Here is a 20,032-nt window from a genome sequence, read left to right as displayed (position 1 = left end):
GATTTGATTCAACCCTAGTTCTATGTCCCCAACAGAGAAAGGAATTGAGTTTTTGCCACAAACTTAAATTTTCGAATTCCAATATCTTAGCGACCTGATGTTGTACACATTTGATATTTCAAACTTAGATAAGTTAAACTAACATAATTCATAGTTTGAAATATCTAAGGTCTACGACATTTGGTTGGGACAATACAAGGACTAGAAAATCAGAGTTTGTTGCAAAGACTCAATTCCTTTAGGTCGCGTCCTTTACTGTTAAAATCAAGTACCAAAGAAATTGAGTCTTTGCCACAAACTCGGATTTATAAATCCCAATTTCTTTAACCAAATGTCGTAGACCGTATATATTTCAAACTATGAATTCTGGTGGATCCAAATATGCAAGTTTGAAATATGAAAGGTATGCATCATCTGGTTGTTGAGATTCAGGTATTATAAAATTGGCATTTGTGGCAAAAACTCAATTCATTTTCTGGAATTTGACGAGATGATAGATACTCTATTAAAATGATGTATCGTTACTATACAAAACGTTGAATGGTGTTTCTGTTACAAGTCTAGAAGACTAACAGCCCAAAACGTAAGACAGGATTGCTATGAAAGCCAGTTTTGAAACCCGGGTTTCACGAATGGGGTTAGTCAGTTTTGTGGATATCAATATTTTTGTCATGAATTATTATTTTATTTAGTTACTTCATATTCTCAATTTTTTCTAATCTCTTAAATCAAAATCTACACAAATGCTAATTACCCCAGAAAGGTAACTCGTGAGTTTCGTTCAACGATACTCTTTTAAATTTCGGGCTTTGTGAAGAGGAACAACTGTACTGTGTTTTTAGACAGGAATTTCCCATTTTACCATGGATACCATTGACTATCTTGCATTTTACTTACTATGCTTACATACTACACAGTATGAAATCAAAGCATAAAAAAACTTTTAAATTCTAGCAGACGAAACATCTATGGATTACAGCTTTCTTATTAGGCTTGACCATACTAACCAAACAAAAATCATTAACAAAGAAGATATCAGAATCCTCACTCAACTCCCATGTTTATTGGGACACCCTGTATATAAAAGGTCCCCTCGTAGATTAGTGTAAACCTACAGATTGGCCCAACATTGAAATATAAACAGAGAAATCATTTTACTCATAGGATCAGTCCTGTCATTCACAGTATCAGTCTATAGTTTAGTAGGACTTGTCCTGGCATTCACAGTATCAGTCTATAGTTTATTAGGACTTGTCCTGGCATTCACAGTATCAGTCTATAGTTTAGTAGGACTTGTCCTGTCATTCACAGTATCATGCTATGCATAGTAGGACTAGTCCTGTCATGCATAGTATCAGTCTATAGTAGTACTGGTCCTGTTATGCTATATTGTCATGATATAGTAATACTAGTCCTGTCATGCATAGTATCATTTTATAGTAGTACTGGTCCTGTTATGCTATATTGTCATGATATAGTAGGACTAGTCCTGTCATGCATAGTATCATTCTATAGTAGTACTGGTCCTGTTATGCTATATTGTCATGATATAGTAGGACTAGCCCTGTTATGCATAGTATCATTTTCTAATAGGTGTTGTCTTGTCATTTACAGTATCAGTCTATAGTAGGACCAGGCATATCATGCATCATTCTCTAGTACGAATAGTCCTTTCATTTACAGTATCAGTCTATAGTAGGACTAGTCATATCATGCAAAGTATTATTCTATCATAGGACTAGTCCTGATATTTATAGTATCATTCAAAGTGACTAAACATATAGATGGATTTGCTCCAGGTTAAAAATGTATCTTATTGAATTCCTTATTCCATTCTTCGTGATTCTTGGACTTCTAATCCTCTCTGTTCTCCTAACTATCTGCTTTATATTAAAACTATCTCCTTCAATGCTCCGAGCTCCGATGAAACCCAAGTTTGTGAGATATTTCTGCTTGCCTGTTCAGGTGAATAGTTGGAAAATTACAAAGAAAAGAATTGATTGTTTTGCCACAAACTCTGATTTCCTAATCCCTTCATCTTTGTAACACAATATCGTACACCGGAGATAATTCAAACCTTGAATTCTGATAGATTAGATAATTTAAGTTTACACTATCAGGTTGCAGAGATATAGGAATTGGAAAATCTAAGTTTGTGTCAAAGGTTCAATTCTAATTTCTTTTCATCCGAGTCCTGCAAAATTTTGTGTTTATTTTTCCTGTATAGAGTTTGAACTTTTGAACGACAAATTCAATATTTGGCTATAATATCCATGTCAATTTCATGCAATCAATAAAGTTAAAGAAATATTAATTAAATGTAAGTTGTTGTTTCCATTTTTTAGATATACACATATACTAATTTTCATTTATTACCCTAGCCTAATAATCAAAGATGTGTTAAGACACAGAAAACTCAATAATCTCTGTGATTAGTAAACTTTTTTTTCAATAAACAGTCAAATTCATTTTTAAAAATCAATAAAATATAACTCTGGAAATGGATTGAGTTCAATTGTGTTTCACGTCCTGATTTACGAAGAAACGCGTGTTTTTCTTGAATAATATGAATCTCTGTTTAAACGAAACAAAAATCTCCCTTGAGACATTAAAAGAATTTAAAATGTCGTTTTCTAAATCTACTGATAAAGGAATGCTGCAGACATTTAGTTTTCGAATTGAATAATTATATGGAGCTCTTTAAAACTGTTTCAGCATGTTTCATGGCTATTTATTTTTTCTTAAATTACTGAGATTTAGGTATAAAAGTACAGGGTGTCTCACGAAACATGACAGTTGGTGAATAGTTTAGAATGTCTTTTTCCATTATTTGCTCAGTTGTTGGATACCAAAGAGCAATAAATATATTATATGGGAGTCATGTTATATTAAAATTGATTTCAAAGTAAAATATAATCAAGCAAAAGATTTGTTTAACTAAAAATAACTGTTTATTAAATGTCATGTTTCGTGGGACACCCTGTATAAAACCCATTGAAAAATTGTCAAGACGACATTTTAAAAATTCATTCGATATTTCCAAAGTTTTAGGTAAAACTGAATGAAATTTTTCCATAGAAAGTAATTAATGTGTCTTAAACGATAAACAAGAGCTGGATAAAAGTTATTTATACTGTAGGATAGATCGGATACAAGTTGTTTATACTGTAGGATAGATCGAATGCAAGTTGTTTATACAGTAGGATAGATCGGATACAAGTTGTTTATACTGTAGGATAGCTCGGATACAAGCTATTTATCCTGTAGGATAGCTCGGATACAAGTTATTTATACTGTAGGATAGATTGGATACAAGTTGTTTATACTGTAGGATAGATAGGATACAAGTTGTTTATACTGTAGGATAGATCGGATACAAGTTGTTTATACTGTAGGATAGCTCGGATACAAGCTATTTATCCTGTAGGATAGCTCGGATACAAGTTATTTATACTGTAGGATAGATCGGATACAAGTTGTTTATACTGTAGGATAGATCGGATACGAGTTGGAGAAGAATTCACATGGGAACCTCATCCGTTCGATCCAAGAATGATAAAATGAGGAAAACCTACACAATCTACTCCTTTCAAAATCAAGATGGAAAACACAAGAAAAAAAACCCCGAAACAAAGTATTTTTTTTTACNGACTAAAAAACACTTTGGCGACTTTTCCTTTCTCCTATATTTAGACCCCAAAAAAAAGCACTTAATGTTGATAAACTTAATCTTTTTTTTTTCTAGGAACAAGAAATGTCAAGTACGGGAAACTGTGGGACGGTTTACTTGCTCCGGGTGCTACAGTCAACAGATTAATTCCAGGTTAAATGTTCTTCTCTGCAAAACATGATATTTGCCTTTGAGCAATTGAGTCTTTGCTACAAATTCAAATTTTCACATACCTATATCTTTGCAACCTGATGGTGTAAACCTTTGATATTTAAATATTATTTGATCTAACAGATTTATTGTTTGAAATATCTGAGAAAATGAGAGTTTGTGGCAAAGGCTCAATTCCTTAAAATTTTGTGAGAGATCTGATTTATAAATCTAATTTTAGAATTGGGTCAAGAAGAAACCAGTTCCTCAACGTTTATGAACCTCAGGGATACATCAATACTAGAGAAACCTACCACAGATATCCCAACTTATCCAATGCTAGAGAGAGTATTCTATCCTGTGTATATTTACCTGTAAACCTACCGGAGAACCTAGAGTTCCCAACCTCAAGATCTGGTCGTATTATCTACCAGAGAAAGCTAAGACAAGTCCCAGATAAGGTTGCACATGGAGCTAGGATTAATCCTAAAGACGATTTTTCAGTGACTCATAAACAAAGAGGAGAGAGTCCTGATCTAAAAAATCCTATTCTTGATCCTGATTCCTTAGTTTCAAAGATACTATTAGAGAAGAACAAGGTTGGAATCCCATACAGAGTTCCAATTCATCAAGCAGAAAGAATATGCCTTGGTTCCGACTACAGCAAATACACAGTATTCATTCCGAAACCTGCTGAAAACAGGTAAATCAAATAGATTCTATACAATAGATGGCAACGTAGAATTTGTACACTCTCAGCAGTTACAGTTGCATTCTGACGTCACAAGTGTCAATTCAGTAATTGTGTCCGACAAAATTATCAATAATAGTAACAATTTTAGAATAAAGTACTTTTCTTACAGTAAAATAAGTGCAATTTAATGTGTTCTTTATTTTCTGTTTTTACACTTTTTTATTTAATCTTGGAAAACATGTCAACTAATGTGAGACAATTTCGTTTTCCTTGTTATTATTATATTATAAAGATTTATTCACACACAAATATGCAAAATTATGCACAAATAGACGACATTGATCATTACACATTACATAACATATTTATCATTTCAGTTATTACGTAATCATCTAATCCTTCAACATATAAATTATTCGTTCTTGTATTTAAAAGTTCTTGTAAAACCGGATCTTTCCATGCATGGTCCTTTGGGACATCAAAATATTTCATATGTTTCTTTACTAACATTTTACTAAGATCAGAAGGATTTACAGAACAATCATTTGCAATAGAAAATAAATTTCTGCCAAGAACTGTGTTGAGGTCATTTTTACATAAATTAGAAAGAAATCTAATGCAAAGCTTAGAATTTGCTTCAATAGTCTCATAGAAAGACACACATCTGCTAGCTAACATAGTTTTTCATGTAAACATTGTGAAATACTTTCAATCAAGTACCTATGCGTATCTCTAGGTACATTAAAAAGTATTCTAATTGCAGTATTCCATGCTGTATACAATTTTGAAACACATTGGGAACTCAAGTCCCAAATACTAGATCCATAAAAACTACAACAATAAATATTATACAGTTTCAAAATAACATCAGGACTGTTAAAATAAAATTCTTGGTTAAGGGAATGAATTTTTGAAATGAAAAAAGCTCGTTTTTTATTGCAATCTATGGTCATTGAATTATCACTTTGCAGAACATTTCCTAAATGTTTTAAGTCATTAACACTTGTGACGTTGTGTATAATTGGTTCATTTTTCTGTTGCCACCTGTTGTACTTGATAATCTATTTGAGGTAAATTATAAACACAAAAAAAATTTTAATTCAAAGACAAAAAAAGGGTGCCTAGGAAAGTAGGATCCGGTAAAAGAATGAAAGTTACAAAAACTTTGAGAATGGTTTCTGTCAACAAAAACTGTTCAGTGTTCGCGGTTTAGTTTTAGTTTAATAGGACTGTTGAGTTTTCATGGTTTTTTAAAAAGTTTAATAGGGCTGTTCAGTTTGGATGGTTTAGTTTTAGTTTAATAGTGCTGTTAAATTTTTTTGGTTTAGTTTACGTTAAATACGACTGTTCAGTTTAATGGTTTAGTTTTAATTTAATAGGACTGTTCAGTTTTTGTGGTTTAGTTTTAGTTTAATAGAACTGTTCAGTTTTAATGGTTTAGTTTAAGTTAAATAGGACTGGTCAGTTTTAATGGTTTAGTTTAATTTAAATAGAACTGATCAGTTTAAATGCTTTAGTTTTAGTTTAATAGGACTGTTCAGTTTGAATGGTTTGGCTTAAGTTAAATAGGACTGTTCAGTTTGAATGGTTTAGTTTAGTTAAATAGGGCTGTTCAGTTTTTATGGTTTAGTTTTAGTTTAATAGGGCTGTTCAGTTTTCATGGTTTTGTTTAAGTTAAATTGGACTGTTCAGTTTTCATGGTTTAGTTTTGGTTTATTTTTCATTTAGTATTATTTCATTCAGGATGCATGAGGTTGGGTTCAGGTCGACTCCAGGTGCTACGAGATTACGTGAGAATGAGGTTAGATCGAGACCAGGTTCTACGCTGTTACATGAGAATGGGTTTGACTCTACTAAGTTGAATGTTCCTAGAAGTAATCGGGGCCACCTAAAGGAACTTGAAAAACTAGTTCCAAGGTCTTTAAAAGATTTGAATAAGGAACATTCATTAGAAGAAAAGAGAAGAGATCCTTCACTAGATATTTCTAAATACTGTTACCCAAAAAAAATCAGGAAAAGTTTTAGTTCAACAGCATCACAGGATAATTAATTAACCCCTATAATAAAAACATTGATTATTTTTTTATAAAAGATTTAAATTTTAAAAATAAAACAAAAATTCACCAAAAATTTACTCTGATCTAAAATATCTCTTTTACCAAATTTTATCCCCATTTACCATCGGCATGACTAAGAATCAAAAAGAAATAGTTATCAGACTTCTCCTAGTTCTCTAACTATGGAGCACCAACACAACCCACAGGATAAACTGAACCCATCCCTTGTTGCTAAGGTGATCACGGTTAAATTAAGATTTAAGTTTTTCAATCATGTTTTCAATTATCAAATATCGTTTTAAAGTCGCATTTTATATTTCAGAGTCAGTTTTTACCTTTAAACATTGCGTCTATGAGAAAATTAACCGAACAAAAAGGTTAGTTAACATTCTTCTAAATAATGTTGTATTTGGAATCCGTAGTTCTAGTCCTAATCGGAGAAACTTTAGATAGATCTGGAGTCGAGGCCTGGCGTAGGAGTCGGTTTATTGGAGTACAGAAACAGAACACAGAGCAAAAACTTCATCCAAGTAATCAAATTCAAACATTTCAGAACATTGATCTTAGTGCTTGTAATAAGACAGAGAATACTAAACCCTGGAACTCCAGTAATATAGAGGATACTAAACCTTTGAAATCCAGTAATACAGAGCATACTAAGCCTTGGAACTCTTATAATACAGGGTATACTGAACCTTTGAACTACTGTAATACGGAAGATACAAAATCTTGGAACTCCAGTGATACAGAGGATACTAAACCCTGGAACTCAAGAAATACAGAGGATACTAAACCCTGGAACTCCTGTAATACAGAGGATTCTAAGCCATGGAATATCGCTAATACCGATGGTATTAAAGCCTGGAGCTCCAGTAATACAAAGGATACTAAACCTTGGAACTCTGGTGATACGACTGATACTAAGCCAAGGAACTCCACTAACACAGAGGCTAATAAACCTACGAACTACGGTAATACAGAGGATACTAAGCCTAGGAACTCCGGTATTACAGAGGATACTAAACCTAGGAACTCTAGTAATACAAAGGATACTAAACCTGGGAACTCCGGTAATATAGAGGATACTAAACCAAGGAACTCTAGTAATACAGAGTATACAAAATTTTGGAACTCTAGTAATACAGAGGCTACTAAACCTCGGAACTCCGGTAATATAGAGGATACTAAACCATGGAGCTTAAGTAATACAGAAGATACCAAACCCTGGAGGTATAGTGATACAGAAGATACTATATCTTGGAACTCCAGCAATACAGAGGATACTAAACCTCGGAACTCCGGTAATAAAGAGGATGCTAAACCCTGGAATTCCAGTAATACAGAGGATACTAAACCTTGGAACTCTGTTAATACAGAGGATACTAAATCTTGGAACTCAGGTAATACAGAGGATGCTAAACCCTGGAACTCCAGAAATACAGAGGATACTAAACCATGGAACTTCAGTAGTACAAAGGATACTAAACTTTGGAACTCCGGTAATACAGAGGATACTAAATCTTGGATCTCCAATAATACAGAGGATACTAAACCCTGGAGGTATAGTGATACAGAGGATACTAGACTTTGGAACTCCGGTAATACAGAAGATACTAAAACCTGGAACTCAGGAAATACAGAGGATACTAAACCTTGGAACTCCGGTAATAGAGTGGATACTAAACCTTTTAAATCTGGTAATACAGAAGATACAGAGCACTGGAGGTTTAGTTATATAGAGGCTACTAAACCCAGGAACTCTACTAAAACAGAGGATTCTAAATCATGGAACTCTGGTAATACAGAGGATTCTAAATCTCGGAACTCCGTTAAAACAGAGGATACTAAACCTAGGAACTCTAGTAATACAGAGGATACTAAACTTTGGAACTCTGGTAATACAGAGGATACTGAACCTTGGAACTCTAGTAATACAGAGGGTCCTAAACCTTGGATCTCCGGTAATACAGAGAATACTGAACCTTGGAACTCTAGTAATACAGAGGGTACTAAACCTTGGATCTCCTGTAATACAGAGAATACTGAACCTTGGAACTCTAGTAATGCAGAGGCTAATAAAACTTGGATCTCCGATAATACAGAGGCTAGTAAACCTTGGATCTCCGATAATACAGAGGCTAATAAACCTTGGATCTTCGATAATACAGAGGCTAATAAACCATGGATCTTCGATAATACAGAGGCTAATAAACCTTGGATCTCCGATAATACAGAGGCTAATAAACCTTGGATCTCCGATAATTCAGAAGATATTGAACCCTCCACTTCCATCGAAGTATATTACGCAAAGAATGATTATTCTAGATTTAATGACGATGTGAATTCTACTAGCTCTGGGTACAATAATGAATCTCCGAGTCCTCCTGATTTAATTTACGTAAAAGAACCCCTCTGCAACCAACCTGGAATAAAGGATTTGTCTACAATAGTTTTACCAGCTCAAGACACATCTCTAGGTTCTGAAAGTGATCTTTCGGTACATCATAGACCTTTTTCAAGGTTTCTTAGAGGAAGAAGATCTCAAGAGAAGACGAATCCCTTATATAGGTTGTTTTTTAGTTTTAAAAAGATTTAGGTTTTTTCAAATTTTATTAATTACATTGTGTTTTTGTATTAAAATCTATTTTATTTTAGATTAAGTGAAATGTCGCTTGAACTGGAGAGGTATTGTAGAACCCAGAATCTTGTCCCTATGAAGAAGATGTCTCCTATTTTCAGGTACCTCCGTAATCCTTGTATCCAGGTATTCTCTAGACCCTGTCTTGCATATCTACTGATCCAGGTATACTGTTCCAAATAATCCTGAACCCAAACATGGATCCATAGGTGTACTATTCCTCCCGAACCACAACCCAACCTTTTATGTCCAGATATATTCCGGAACCTAGACCAAACCTTGAATATCCAGGTATACTCCTGAATCTAAACCCACCCTTGTATATCCGGGTATACTCCTGAAACAAGACCCAACCTTGTATATCTGGGTATACTTCTGAACCTGGACTTTTCCTTGATTATCCAGGTTAACTGAGAGACTCAGCTTAAACCTAACCCATCATAAAAATTTTACTTTAAAATTATTCTTGGATCTACTTCGAAAAAAATAAAATTGTTTCAGTAACCCTGAGTGTTTGACCGATGCTGCTGTAGAGGATCAGAATTCTATTGGTTGGAGTAAACCTCAATGTATAAACCAGAAACCTGAACAGGTCACGTCAACAAAATTTTAAAGATTAGTTTGGTTGCGCGAGGGATGGGGTACATAATCGCCATGAGCCCCGCGATATGACCTCCAGAGCCTCCTGATACACTGCATCACCTTAAAGCCCTGCAAAACCGTCTCCGTGCCTTTCGCTACGTCTCCAAGCCTCAGCCATTCTGTCTCCACGCCCCGCATTTTGATATCCGCTCATTTTATTTATTTTATATTTACCTTTTATGGCTTAACTAACAAAAATCAAAATATATCGTAGCGAGAGGGTGACTGATTCTCGGACTTGGAGGTTATCCTGCGCATCAGGAGGCTCCAGAGGTCATTTAGCGGGGCTCTTGGCGGCCCTAGACCCCCTCCCATGTTGAGCACAGTTAGAGTTAAATATTCAAATTTCTCTCCGAAAATGCCGTACGCTTCTTTGTAAACAAAGATGTAATGGTTCCGGTACAGGAACTACCATATATCAACATAGATAAAGATAGATTGCGCATAAGACGACATTTTTCATCTTGAAAGATATAAATGTACAGAGATGTTTTAAAGATATTCCTATTATATAGATCAACTAGGTCGGTTGTGAACATTGGCTGTTCTTATGTCATTGAGTACTTGTGGTGTACATGAGTTCTGTAGAGAGAAATTTAAGTCAGAACTTAAAAATAATTGAGCTATGACCCTTAAATGTTCTACCTCATATTCACTCCTGAGTGGTTTAATAACTATGAAATCCATTAAAACACCAAACAACCCCGCTTATTATTGAAGTACACTTTGACCCATAAAAGTATGAGTTCGCGGACTGTACAATTCTTGGTGATTTTGCGTACATAAGCTATCTATGTTTATTTATTTATCTATGTATATCAACTATACTGCAGTTTCTGGGAGAAATGTAAACAAGACTCTATTTACAATCCTTTCAAAGGAAATGATTTTTTGCCACAAACTCTATTTAATCTGATAAATATTATAGTTTGAAATATAAGGTCTAAGTTATCAGGATTAGAAAATTTGAGTTTGTGGCAAAAGCACAGTTTCTTTGGTGACGATCGTTATGAAAATTATTATATTTCTCTATTTTCAGGAACCATTAATAGAGAAGTGGAGTTTAGATATTTAGTTTTTCACTTCCAGTTTACGTTTCAATAAACATCATCATTTGGATTAGTTTTGAAAAATTATCTTTGATATTAGGAGTATTAATACAGGGTGAGTAAAAAAAAGTGATTGGCGGTGCCTGGTGCAACTGTCCTGTATGGTGTTTTTTCAACATTTTTTGAGAATTTGTAACTTTTTTGGTACTCCAACCGCCCGAAAAAAATCCGCGAACATTTTTTCTCTCACAATCAAAAGTTTAGAAAAGCAAAAATGTGAATATTTATTATTTCTATCGAAATCTAAAATTTTAAAAAGATTGAATCACAGAATCACAGAAAATTCGAAAAATTGTAATTAAAAAATTCGCTATTTTTAGTTCTGGTCTAATTTTTATGGAAAAGCTATTTAAATTCTCTAGTTCCTTTCTTCTTAGTATATTCTAAAGTATTAAATATACGGTGTTCAGTTGAAACCTTATAAGAGCCATTGAAAAACAATTTTTTCGTTAAAATTAGACCAGAACTGAAAAGTTTGCACCAGGCGCCGCAAATCACACTTTTTTTTGACTCACACTGTATTCAGATTATAGAAAATTTGACTTCAAGACAAGTATACTGCATATTCTGTTTTTGGTGTCTGATTAGATTAAAATTTCTTATGTTCTAGGCACTTTAAATGTCGCAGTATGCAGGGTTACCCACAAATGATGAGACTGTAAAGACGACCAGAAACTATTAAAATGTGACAATTCCAAGGTTAAATTTAGTTTTCTGCCTTAGATTATTCTGTTTTTGGTGTCTGATTAGATTAAAATTTCTTATGTTCTAGGCACTTTAAATGTCGCAGTATGCAGGGTTACCCACAAAGGATGAGACTGTAAAGACGACCAGAAACTATTAAAATGTGACAATTCCAAGGTTAAATTTAGTTTTCTGCCTTAGATCTAATGGATTCTGAAATAATTTGGCAAAGAAGCAACCAATTTTTATAGTTGCAGGAATCGAATCGTGATTATTTGGAAACAGACAGTATAAATCCCGCACAGTCGTCTCTGAAGTCTCATCATTTATGGGTAACCCTGTACTTTTTGGATGGTATCACACCACTGATCTTACCTAAAAAATACGACATTTCATTCTATTATATTTATCATATTGGTAAATCTATATTGGCGTATTTCTACTTCTTGATAAAAGTTTCTATGATACCAAATATATTTATAATTTAAATTATTCAAAATGTATCTGAATATTTCATTAAAGATCCTCTTAAGTAGGGAAAAATCTTATAAGTCATTTTTTACAAAGAAAAAACACACCCCTCCTGAACAGAAAGAGATGAGACCTGGCCCAAGTGAAAGCTGGATATCTGTTGGACTTATCTTGGCATTTAAATCTGGCCTGATCCTTCTTGGTAGTTCCAGACTATTTTTTGGGACACCCGAAATACATCTATATATGAACTTAGCTTGTCTGTTTGTTTGTTTGTATCCAATAAACGTCGAAACGGCTGAACCGATCAGGCCCAAATTTTGTGTGGGACCTCACGTGTTCCCAAGGAAGGTTTATAAATGATCAAAATTTCAAATATTTGTCTCCATCTAAATTCGATTTTCATTAAATTTTTAAAAATTTTGATAAATCCGTGGCTCGGGTAATAAACTCCGAGGTTTAGATGATAAATCCGTGGTTTAGATGATAAATCCGTGGTTTAGATGATAAATCCGTGGTTTAGATGTTAAATCCGTGGTTTAGATGATAAATCCGTGGTTTAGATGATAAATCCGTGGTTTAGATGTTAAATCCGTGGTTTAGATGTTAAATCCGTGGTTTAGATGATAAATCCGTGGTTTAGATGATAAATCCGTGGTTTAGGTGATAAATCCGTGGTTTGGTGATAAACTCCGAGGTTTAGATGTGTTTGGAAAAGTTGCCCATTTGTGATATGTAATCATTTTTAAAAAAAACTTGTAGGATTTTCACAATCCGTTCTGCTTTTTAAAGACGACATAATGCAATCATAGCAAGTAATTTATTAAAATTATTGTGTCCGCATAGGATAATAGTCTCTGTTTTCATTAGTTTATTTAACAATAAAAATAATAATATTTATGATTAAAAAGAGTAAACCGCCGACTGTGGATTTGGAACTACAACTTTTAGATTTATAAACTGGTTTTCTGGTTGTTGATTTATTTCTCTGGGTAGTGCTGGGAACTGGGAGGGTTGTATCTCCTGGAAACCTGAGAGGTTTTGAGGTAGTTTGATCAGTGAGGAGTTGAGCTAAAGATATAAGGGGATCCTTCTCCAGTTCCAGATCTAGCTGTCTACAGAGCAAACAAATATTGATACAAAAATGGAACTGATTACTTGTCTCAAACTCTGATCTACTAACCCCTTTGCCACGAACTCAAACTTTTTTAATCCCTTTTACTTTGCAACCCGATGTTGTAGACCTCTGATATTAAAAAAACTAATAGATTAAATATTCAACGTTTGAAATATCAAGGGTTTAGACACTTCAGGTTTCAAGGATACGTAGATAGAGTTAGTAGGGAGTGATCGGTTCCTATGGAAAAAGTTGTAGAGTTCTTATCAAATATATTGATTATGATTTGATTGATTTGGCCCAAACTTAACATTGAATTTTACTGCACAGACTAAATCAGTTTTAATATATAAAAAAAAGCTGGCGCACTTTTTCTTCAAAATATGCAAGGTTTGGTTTAATACAGAAACCCCAAAAAAAGGACCCATTTAAATTCTAATGTCAGTTTTCAATATTTTATTAACCTGCCTGCTTTCCAATAATAATTATCCAACAGTATATAATTTTTGTTCAAAAATTTTTTTTTTTCTGAAAATGATACTTATTATACCTAGACAAAGATACAGCACTCTGGGTCTCATCAGGTCTCGTGATCTTTCCCTCCCTGCTAAAAATATTATTAATCATCATTAATTATGTTTCTTTAAAGAAACCGATAATTCTCCTTATACTCAAATTTTCTTATCTTTTTAACCTTTCAATCTATTTCTGAAGACCTTTGATATTTGTTTAGTTTTGAGTTAAGTGATCAGTTCCTCTATCCATTACCTCGGAGAGAACTTATCTCCGTCCTCCAAGAAATTTCTAGGTTCGGAGTAGGAATCTCCGATCTCTTCTTTCTTCAGCTCCTCCAGAGGCTCAGAGTAGGGATTTCCAATCTTTGTTCTCTTAAACTCTTCTCCGACCAGTGATTCAAAATCATCATAGAAAAACTTCTCTTCTCTGTCAAGCTAGAAGAAATATCATGTATTGATATTTTGATTAATTTAAAAAATGTTCTTATTATGAGACTAACCGTGTCTACCGATGTGTACCTCCTCTGTACTATTCTAATATCGGAGCAGGATCTTAACTCTGCCAGCTCACCAACACAGGGACAGCTTATCTCCCTAGGGTTTAGAGCACAGGAGCAGGTTTCAGCATCTCGAAGTATCTGGAGACGAAGAACACATCTAGAGCAAAAATGTAATTTTAAAAATTGAAATCAATGATTGCACAGACGTTTTTAAGCGGGGATCTTTTGTTTATAATAAACATTATTCCTAATTCTCTCCTTTACTGGGCATATTGTGGTTCGGTATACTGAGCCAAAGAAAGTAGAATAAAACCTATCAAGTTGGGTTAAAATGACTAAGCTAAGAATGTTTTTTCTCAGTTTAAACCAGAACTTCGGAGTCGTCGAAAGAATTTATAAAATGTCGTCTTGACGTATTTTTTAATAGGTTTTATACTTTTATACCTAAATCTCAGACATTTTATAATTTTTTTTTATGTCTCCGACGTACTGGGTTAAATTGTAAGAAATTAGTGAGACAATTGTATTATCTGATTTAATGAATGAATAGTAGTTTAACCAAGTAGACTTAATTAAACCACTTTTATTGTGGTTCACTTTTAACTACTTCTTGCTATTTAATAATTCAGTGGCCGAATTTAAAGAATTTGAGCGGCGGTTTAAATTTAAACCGCGGCTTAAATATGGTTGGTTCCACTTAAAATTGTATCAAATGTTTCAAGATTTAAGCCGGCGCTTAATTTAAACCGGGTTTTGGCAGATTTAAACCGCGGCTCAAATTCTTTAAATTCCATCTCTGGTCTCTGTAGTGTTTAATCAGATTAAAACCAACAAGATTATCTTAAAACTCTTGAACAAAGGAATTCGAGTCTCGTGAATTCTGTTAGATCAGAGATGGAATTTAAAGAATTTGAGCCGCGGTTTAAATCTTCCAAAACCCTGTTTGAATTAAGTGCCGGCTTAAATCTTGAAACATTTTATACAATTTTAAGTGGAACCAACCATATTTAAGCCGCGGTTTTAATTTAAACCGCCGCTCAAATTCTTTAAATTCGGCCACAGATCAAATAATCTAAGTTTGAAATATCAAATATCAGTTTTCATGTAAATAGGGATTAGTGATTTTGAGTTCGTGGCAAAGTCTCAATTCATTGAAACAATTCTTAAAATTACAAATATCTGCATTAGATCGAAACATTTAGTGTACCTGGAGCAGACTAAGGGTTGAGGCAGTTTAATCTCAATATCAATGTGCTGCGTAGAGTAGGGCTGTGATCCATAGATACGGAGCTTATTCATCTCACCTTCAAAGGGTTGGAAACAGGTCTCCTCTTCTAATCCATCCTCTTAACACAATATGATTTAGAATATGAAAGATATTTTTGAAAACAACTTTGGTAGAACTCTAATTTTCTAATAACTTTCTAATCACTTGAACACTTGATCCGCAGCAGAATTTGTGATTTGAAAAATCAAAGGTCTTTCACATAAGTACCAAAGGTAAAACAGTTCTCTTCCTCTTAATGAACATGATTTTAAATTATTAATAATATTCTAAAAAAGTACGGATTACTGGCCTCAAATTCAAATGTTCACTTTATCCTTACATACATTAGAGTATGAGCCGACTAATCATTGTCCGAATTTAATGAATTTGAGCCGCGTCTTAAATCCGCCAAAAACCGGTTTCAATCAAGCACCGGCTTATATCTTGAAACATTGAATACAATTTTAAGTGAAACCAACTATATTTGAGCCACGGCATAAATTTAAGCCGCCGCTCAAATTCTTTAAATTCGGCCTCGGGTCTTTTATTAGTATCTCACCGTGCGGTTTACAGATGGAAATTTGGAAGAATAATCTGGATGTATTTAGGGGAACTGTTGGCTCAAATCTAACAGAAATTAAAGACCCCTAAAAACAAAAGAATGTTTTTTTTAGCATTATTAGTATTGCAGGCATGGCAGAAACCTCTACGAGAAATAATTTCTGGATACAAAAGTTATCCTTCCTTTTACATGCAGATAATTCCTGTATATGATAAGTTATTTTTCCTTGTGCCTGGAGATAATTCCGGGACATAATCTGTCATCCTTCCTTGTACCTGGAGAAGGTCCTGGGTATAATCTGTTATTCTTCCTTGTACCTGGAGATAATTCTGGGATATAATCTTTCATCCTTCCTTGTACCTGGAGATACTTCCTGGATATAACCTGTCATATATCCTTGTAACTGGAGATAGTTCCTGGATATAATCTGTCATCCTTCCTTGTACCTAGAGATAATTCCGGGATCTAATCTTTCATTCTTCCTTGTACCTGGAGACCATTCCCGGAAATAATCTGTCATCTATCCTTGTACCTGGAGAAGGTCCTGGATACAAACTGTTATCTTTCTTTGTACCTGGAGATATTCCTGGATATAATCTGTTATCTATCCTTGTACCTGGAGATAATTCCTGGATATAATCTGTTATCTATCCTTGTACCTGGAGATAATTCCTGAATATTATCTCTTATCCTTCCTTGTACCTGGAGATATTCTTGGATATAATCTGTTATCTATCCTTGTACCTGGAGACCATTCCTGGATATAATCCGTTATCTATCCTTGTACCTGGAGATATTCCTGAATATAATCTGTCATCTATCCTTGTACCTGGAGATAGTTCCGAGATATAATCCGTTGTCCGAACCTCCCTCCGGATTCATGATCTCTAGGAACCTTCTCCGTAAACCTGTCTCCACATACTCCACATAAACCAGACTTTCTAGATAAGAAAGAGCAAAGAAAAAGAAGGCGTCAAACCTTATAGAAATCCAACGTATAGAAACTGCTACGTATAGCAACATGGCGTATTTTCCGGGAGAACATTTTTGATGTTGAGTTCACGCATCAAATTTTGATCACATTTTTATGTTCTAAAACTTTTTCACATTGTTCACTATTGTGTTCTTACTTGAAATATTTTAATGGATATTAAATTAAAAAGAAAATTCGTCCAGTTACTCATTAATAAATTCAGTTATTCGGTCCGTGATAATATTCCTAGTATTTTTTTATTATTTCTAGCAATTTATGAAAGTTGTTTTAGATTGGTTGATTTTATATGATCAAATCTCTTTCAAGGCGCACTGGTAGAGTTACATTATTTATTTACAACTATTTTACAGGGAAGATAAGGGAATATTACTTTACCAAAGGGTTTGCTAGACCAATTTTCCCTACAAAACATATAGTAGTAAGTAGTAAGTAAGGGATGTTTTTGGGCAAAATTGGTGAAGGGAAATAATATCCCGCCCCGATGTTTGGGGGAATCATGGTTTAGTAATTGATAGACAAAAGGCGGTAAAAAAAATACCTCTTTTCAATAAATCCTCCGCAGTTCGTCTCATCATCAAAAATATTCTTCGGAGCAAAAAAACCTTTCCTGAAATTATAGAAAAATTAACAAATAATACAAAGAGATCATGTTAATATATTTCTATATTTCTAACCTCCAAAGTGAACCACGGGAAGGGGGTTCAACTAGAATTCCTTTTATCTCATCTATTCCTGAACCTGGGCTTTCCTCAGAACCTTCTAGAAAGGAATTAGGTCTTTGCCACAAACTCTGATTTTATCTTTGCAACACACTTCGAACTATGAATTTTGTTAGATTAAATAATCTAAATTTTTAAAATTCAAGGTTTAAATCATCGGGTTGCAAAGAAATAGGGATTAGAAAATTTAAGCGTGTGGCAAAGAGTCAATTCCTTTTTTCATTTCAAATGTTGGTTTTGCATTTCTTCCTTGTCTTTCATTGTTGTTTATGTTGTCCTCTGTATTATTTGTGATAACAAAACCAGTTTTATTTTTAACTTCTTCCTGCGTTAAACTGATATTTCTCCAGGGTTCAAGTTCTTCCGTTAATTGTTCTTTATCAAAGAATACTTCACTTGTATTTGTACCGGTAGGGGTTTTAAGAAGGCTGGATGAGGTATTTTTAAAAGTTTCATTTTCAAATTTTTTAGTATTTTCTTGGACTTTAGCCTGGGGACTGATATTGACTTGTTCCGAAGTAAAATTTGTCGTTTCTTGACTATTAAAGTTGTTTTCAGTATTGTTTATTGTGATCATGTTGTTTTCTTTAAATTTTTGAGTTTTATTAAAATTGTCTCCGGTAGGACTGTTCTCCGGTATGTGGCTCAGGGTACTGCAGAGAACCTAGCTCCATGGAATACTTAGAGTTTATCAAAATGACTATACAAAACATACGCTGTCATAATTTATGGAAATTATTTAAAAACTACATTTAGACAAAATGAACTTGAATTTTTCAACATAAATCAACGGTTCACATGGATTTAACTTAACAGTTCTGTCAATATTTCAGAAAGCTGTGACTTCCGATCACAATTTGACCCCTTTTACATAATTTTCTTAAATAATTTTTTGTTGGCATATACATTTTGAATGAAAAAGTATAAAATAAACAAATCTGTAAGTTTAAAGATTGTTGAAATATAGACAGGATGCTTCTCTCTGTGGTTAGTTCAGTGTGGGTTTCGTCCAGGTAAAATAAATAGGTTTGGAGGTAAAGGTGCCATTTACGAATTACAACTTTAAACTTGAAGAATTAGACAAGTTGTTGCAGGAATCTGGAAAAATTCAACAATTTTCAGATGAAATCAGCAAAGTTATTTTCATTAGTTATTCATAGGTATATTTAGGTTTGAAAAGTCACGCAGTGATTCGTTTAAAATACCTAAATCGGTTTCAGGAATTGGACAGTTTTGTCTCAAAATATATTGTAAAATTAAAAATCTCCATATTCGATTCCTGGTCTATGAATAAAACTGTGAGAACCTGAATCTGAACAAGAAAAAACATGTTTTCTTAAACATAAAAGTTATTTCTAATTTTTGTTATTTTATTATTTGTTTGCGATGTTGAAATTATCTTGAAGGCGACTTTCGCTTTATTAATATAAAACATAGATTTATAAGATCATAAATTTTGAAGAAGATAAGAAGGGGCAAACATAATGAAGAGCCTGTAATTTAGCATATTTTAGCAATTAAGAATTATGAGTCTAGATAAAGTATAGATAGATGAGTTATAAAAGTATATAAAAAAAATTAGAATTTCACAAAATAATACTTGCATCAACCCAAAAAAAATCATTTTACTAACAGTGCTAATTTTAGATGGAAAGTTTTATCAGACGTTAATAATTTTCCTAATTTTTGTTTTTTATAAGCAAACTAAAATGTTTCTTTCTGTTGATCCTGGGAAGAACAAGATTAGGTTTAGCTGAGACATACAATTTATATCAAGGTTGGAAGAGTAAGGTTGGAGATGGCAGGCTAGGTTCGGAGAAGGCAGGTGGATTTTAAACTCTCATTAACCCAAATCCTTGATTATAGTCTCATCTAATACTTTTCCTTTTCCTTTCTTCAAACAAATTAGCATTTCAATTTTTTTTTTTAGAAAAATGGATTTAAAATGCCTTTTATCTAAAAAAGTATTAAAAAAAACTATGTAAATTTTAATATTGTTGAATTATAGAACAAAAAGCGATTGAAAGGTAAAAAGGAAAAAAAACAGTCAATCAATCAATATTGATATTCTAAGATTTTGGTAGGATAGTTGAAGAGTTACATTGAATATCAGAGAACCTTTGCACTAATTATTTTAACTTTTTCGGGGTCTGACATGTAAATTCGAGAGCTTTTATTTTAAAGTGGAGCAAGAAACTTAACTTTTCTAATCCACATATATTTGCAACCTGATGGTGTAAACC

At 33.5% G+C, this 20,032-nt stretch overlaps 3 protein-coding genes across 4 annotated transcripts; 2 read left to right on the top strand and 1 right to left on the bottom strand.

The window, feature by feature from the left end:
- The first annotated feature begins 1,806 nt into the window (after positions 1–1,806).
- Positions 1,807–6,586, top strand: LOC111698107 (uncharacterized). The gene is made up of 5 exons (XM_023468355.1): positions 1,807–1,965; positions 3,492–3,634; positions 3,746–3,823; positions 4,062–4,523; positions 6,258–6,586. Exons 1-5 carry the CDS (start codon positions 1,807–1,809, stop codon positions 6,562–6,564), a joined length of 1,149 nt encoding a protein of 382 aa, XP_023324123.1. The 3' UTR covers positions 6,565–6,586.
- Positions 6,587–6,725: 139 nt separating this feature from the next.
- LOC111698062 (dentin sialophosphoprotein) lies at positions 6,726–10,970 on the top strand. The gene is made up of 6 exons (XM_023468295.1): positions 6,726–6,807; positions 6,894–6,948; positions 7,021–9,139; positions 9,227–9,310; positions 9,711–9,801; positions 10,891–10,970. Exons 1-6 carry the CDS (start codon positions 6,754–6,756, stop codon positions 10,924–10,926), a joined length of 2,439 nt encoding a protein of 812 aa, XP_023324063.1. The 5' UTR covers positions 6,726–6,753; the 3' UTR covers positions 10,927–10,970.
- A 2,001-nt stretch (positions 10,971–12,971) lies between these two features.
- Positions 12,972–18,629, bottom strand: LOC111698099 (uncharacterized). 2 transcript variants are annotated; one of them, XM_023468343.1, is made up of 10 exons: positions 18,003–18,629; positions 17,745–17,829; positions 17,609–17,677; positions 16,906–17,017; positions 16,074–16,161; positions 15,455–15,593; positions 14,248–14,404; positions 14,001–14,182; positions 13,783–13,839; positions 12,972–13,230 (listed from the first exon to the last, which is right to left on the bottom strand). In XM_023468343.1, exons 1-10 carry the CDS (start codon positions 18,364–18,366, stop codon positions 12,987–12,989), a joined length of 1,497 nt encoding a protein of 498 aa, XP_023324111.1. In that variant the 5' UTR covers positions 18,367–18,629; the 3' UTR covers positions 12,972–12,986. The 2 variants fall into 2 exon arrangements, with proteins under 2 accessions (XP_023324111.1, XP_023324112.1); XM_023468344.1 differs by having other exon boundaries at positions 13,783–13,836.
- Between the last annotated feature and the right edge of the window lie 1,403 nt (positions 18,630–20,032).

Source organism: Eurytemora carolleeae, unplaced genomic scaffold (genome assembly GCF_000591075.1).
Source record: "Eurytemora carolleeae unplaced genomic scaffold, Eaff_2.0 scaffold64, whole genome shotgun sequence".
Taxonomy (NCBI): Eukaryota; Metazoa; Arthropoda; class Copepoda; order Calanoida; family Temoridae; genus Eurytemora; species Eurytemora carolleeae.
The sequence above is the reverse complement of the archived record's forward strand: the minus strand, read 5'-3'. Positions and strand labels throughout refer to the sequence as shown.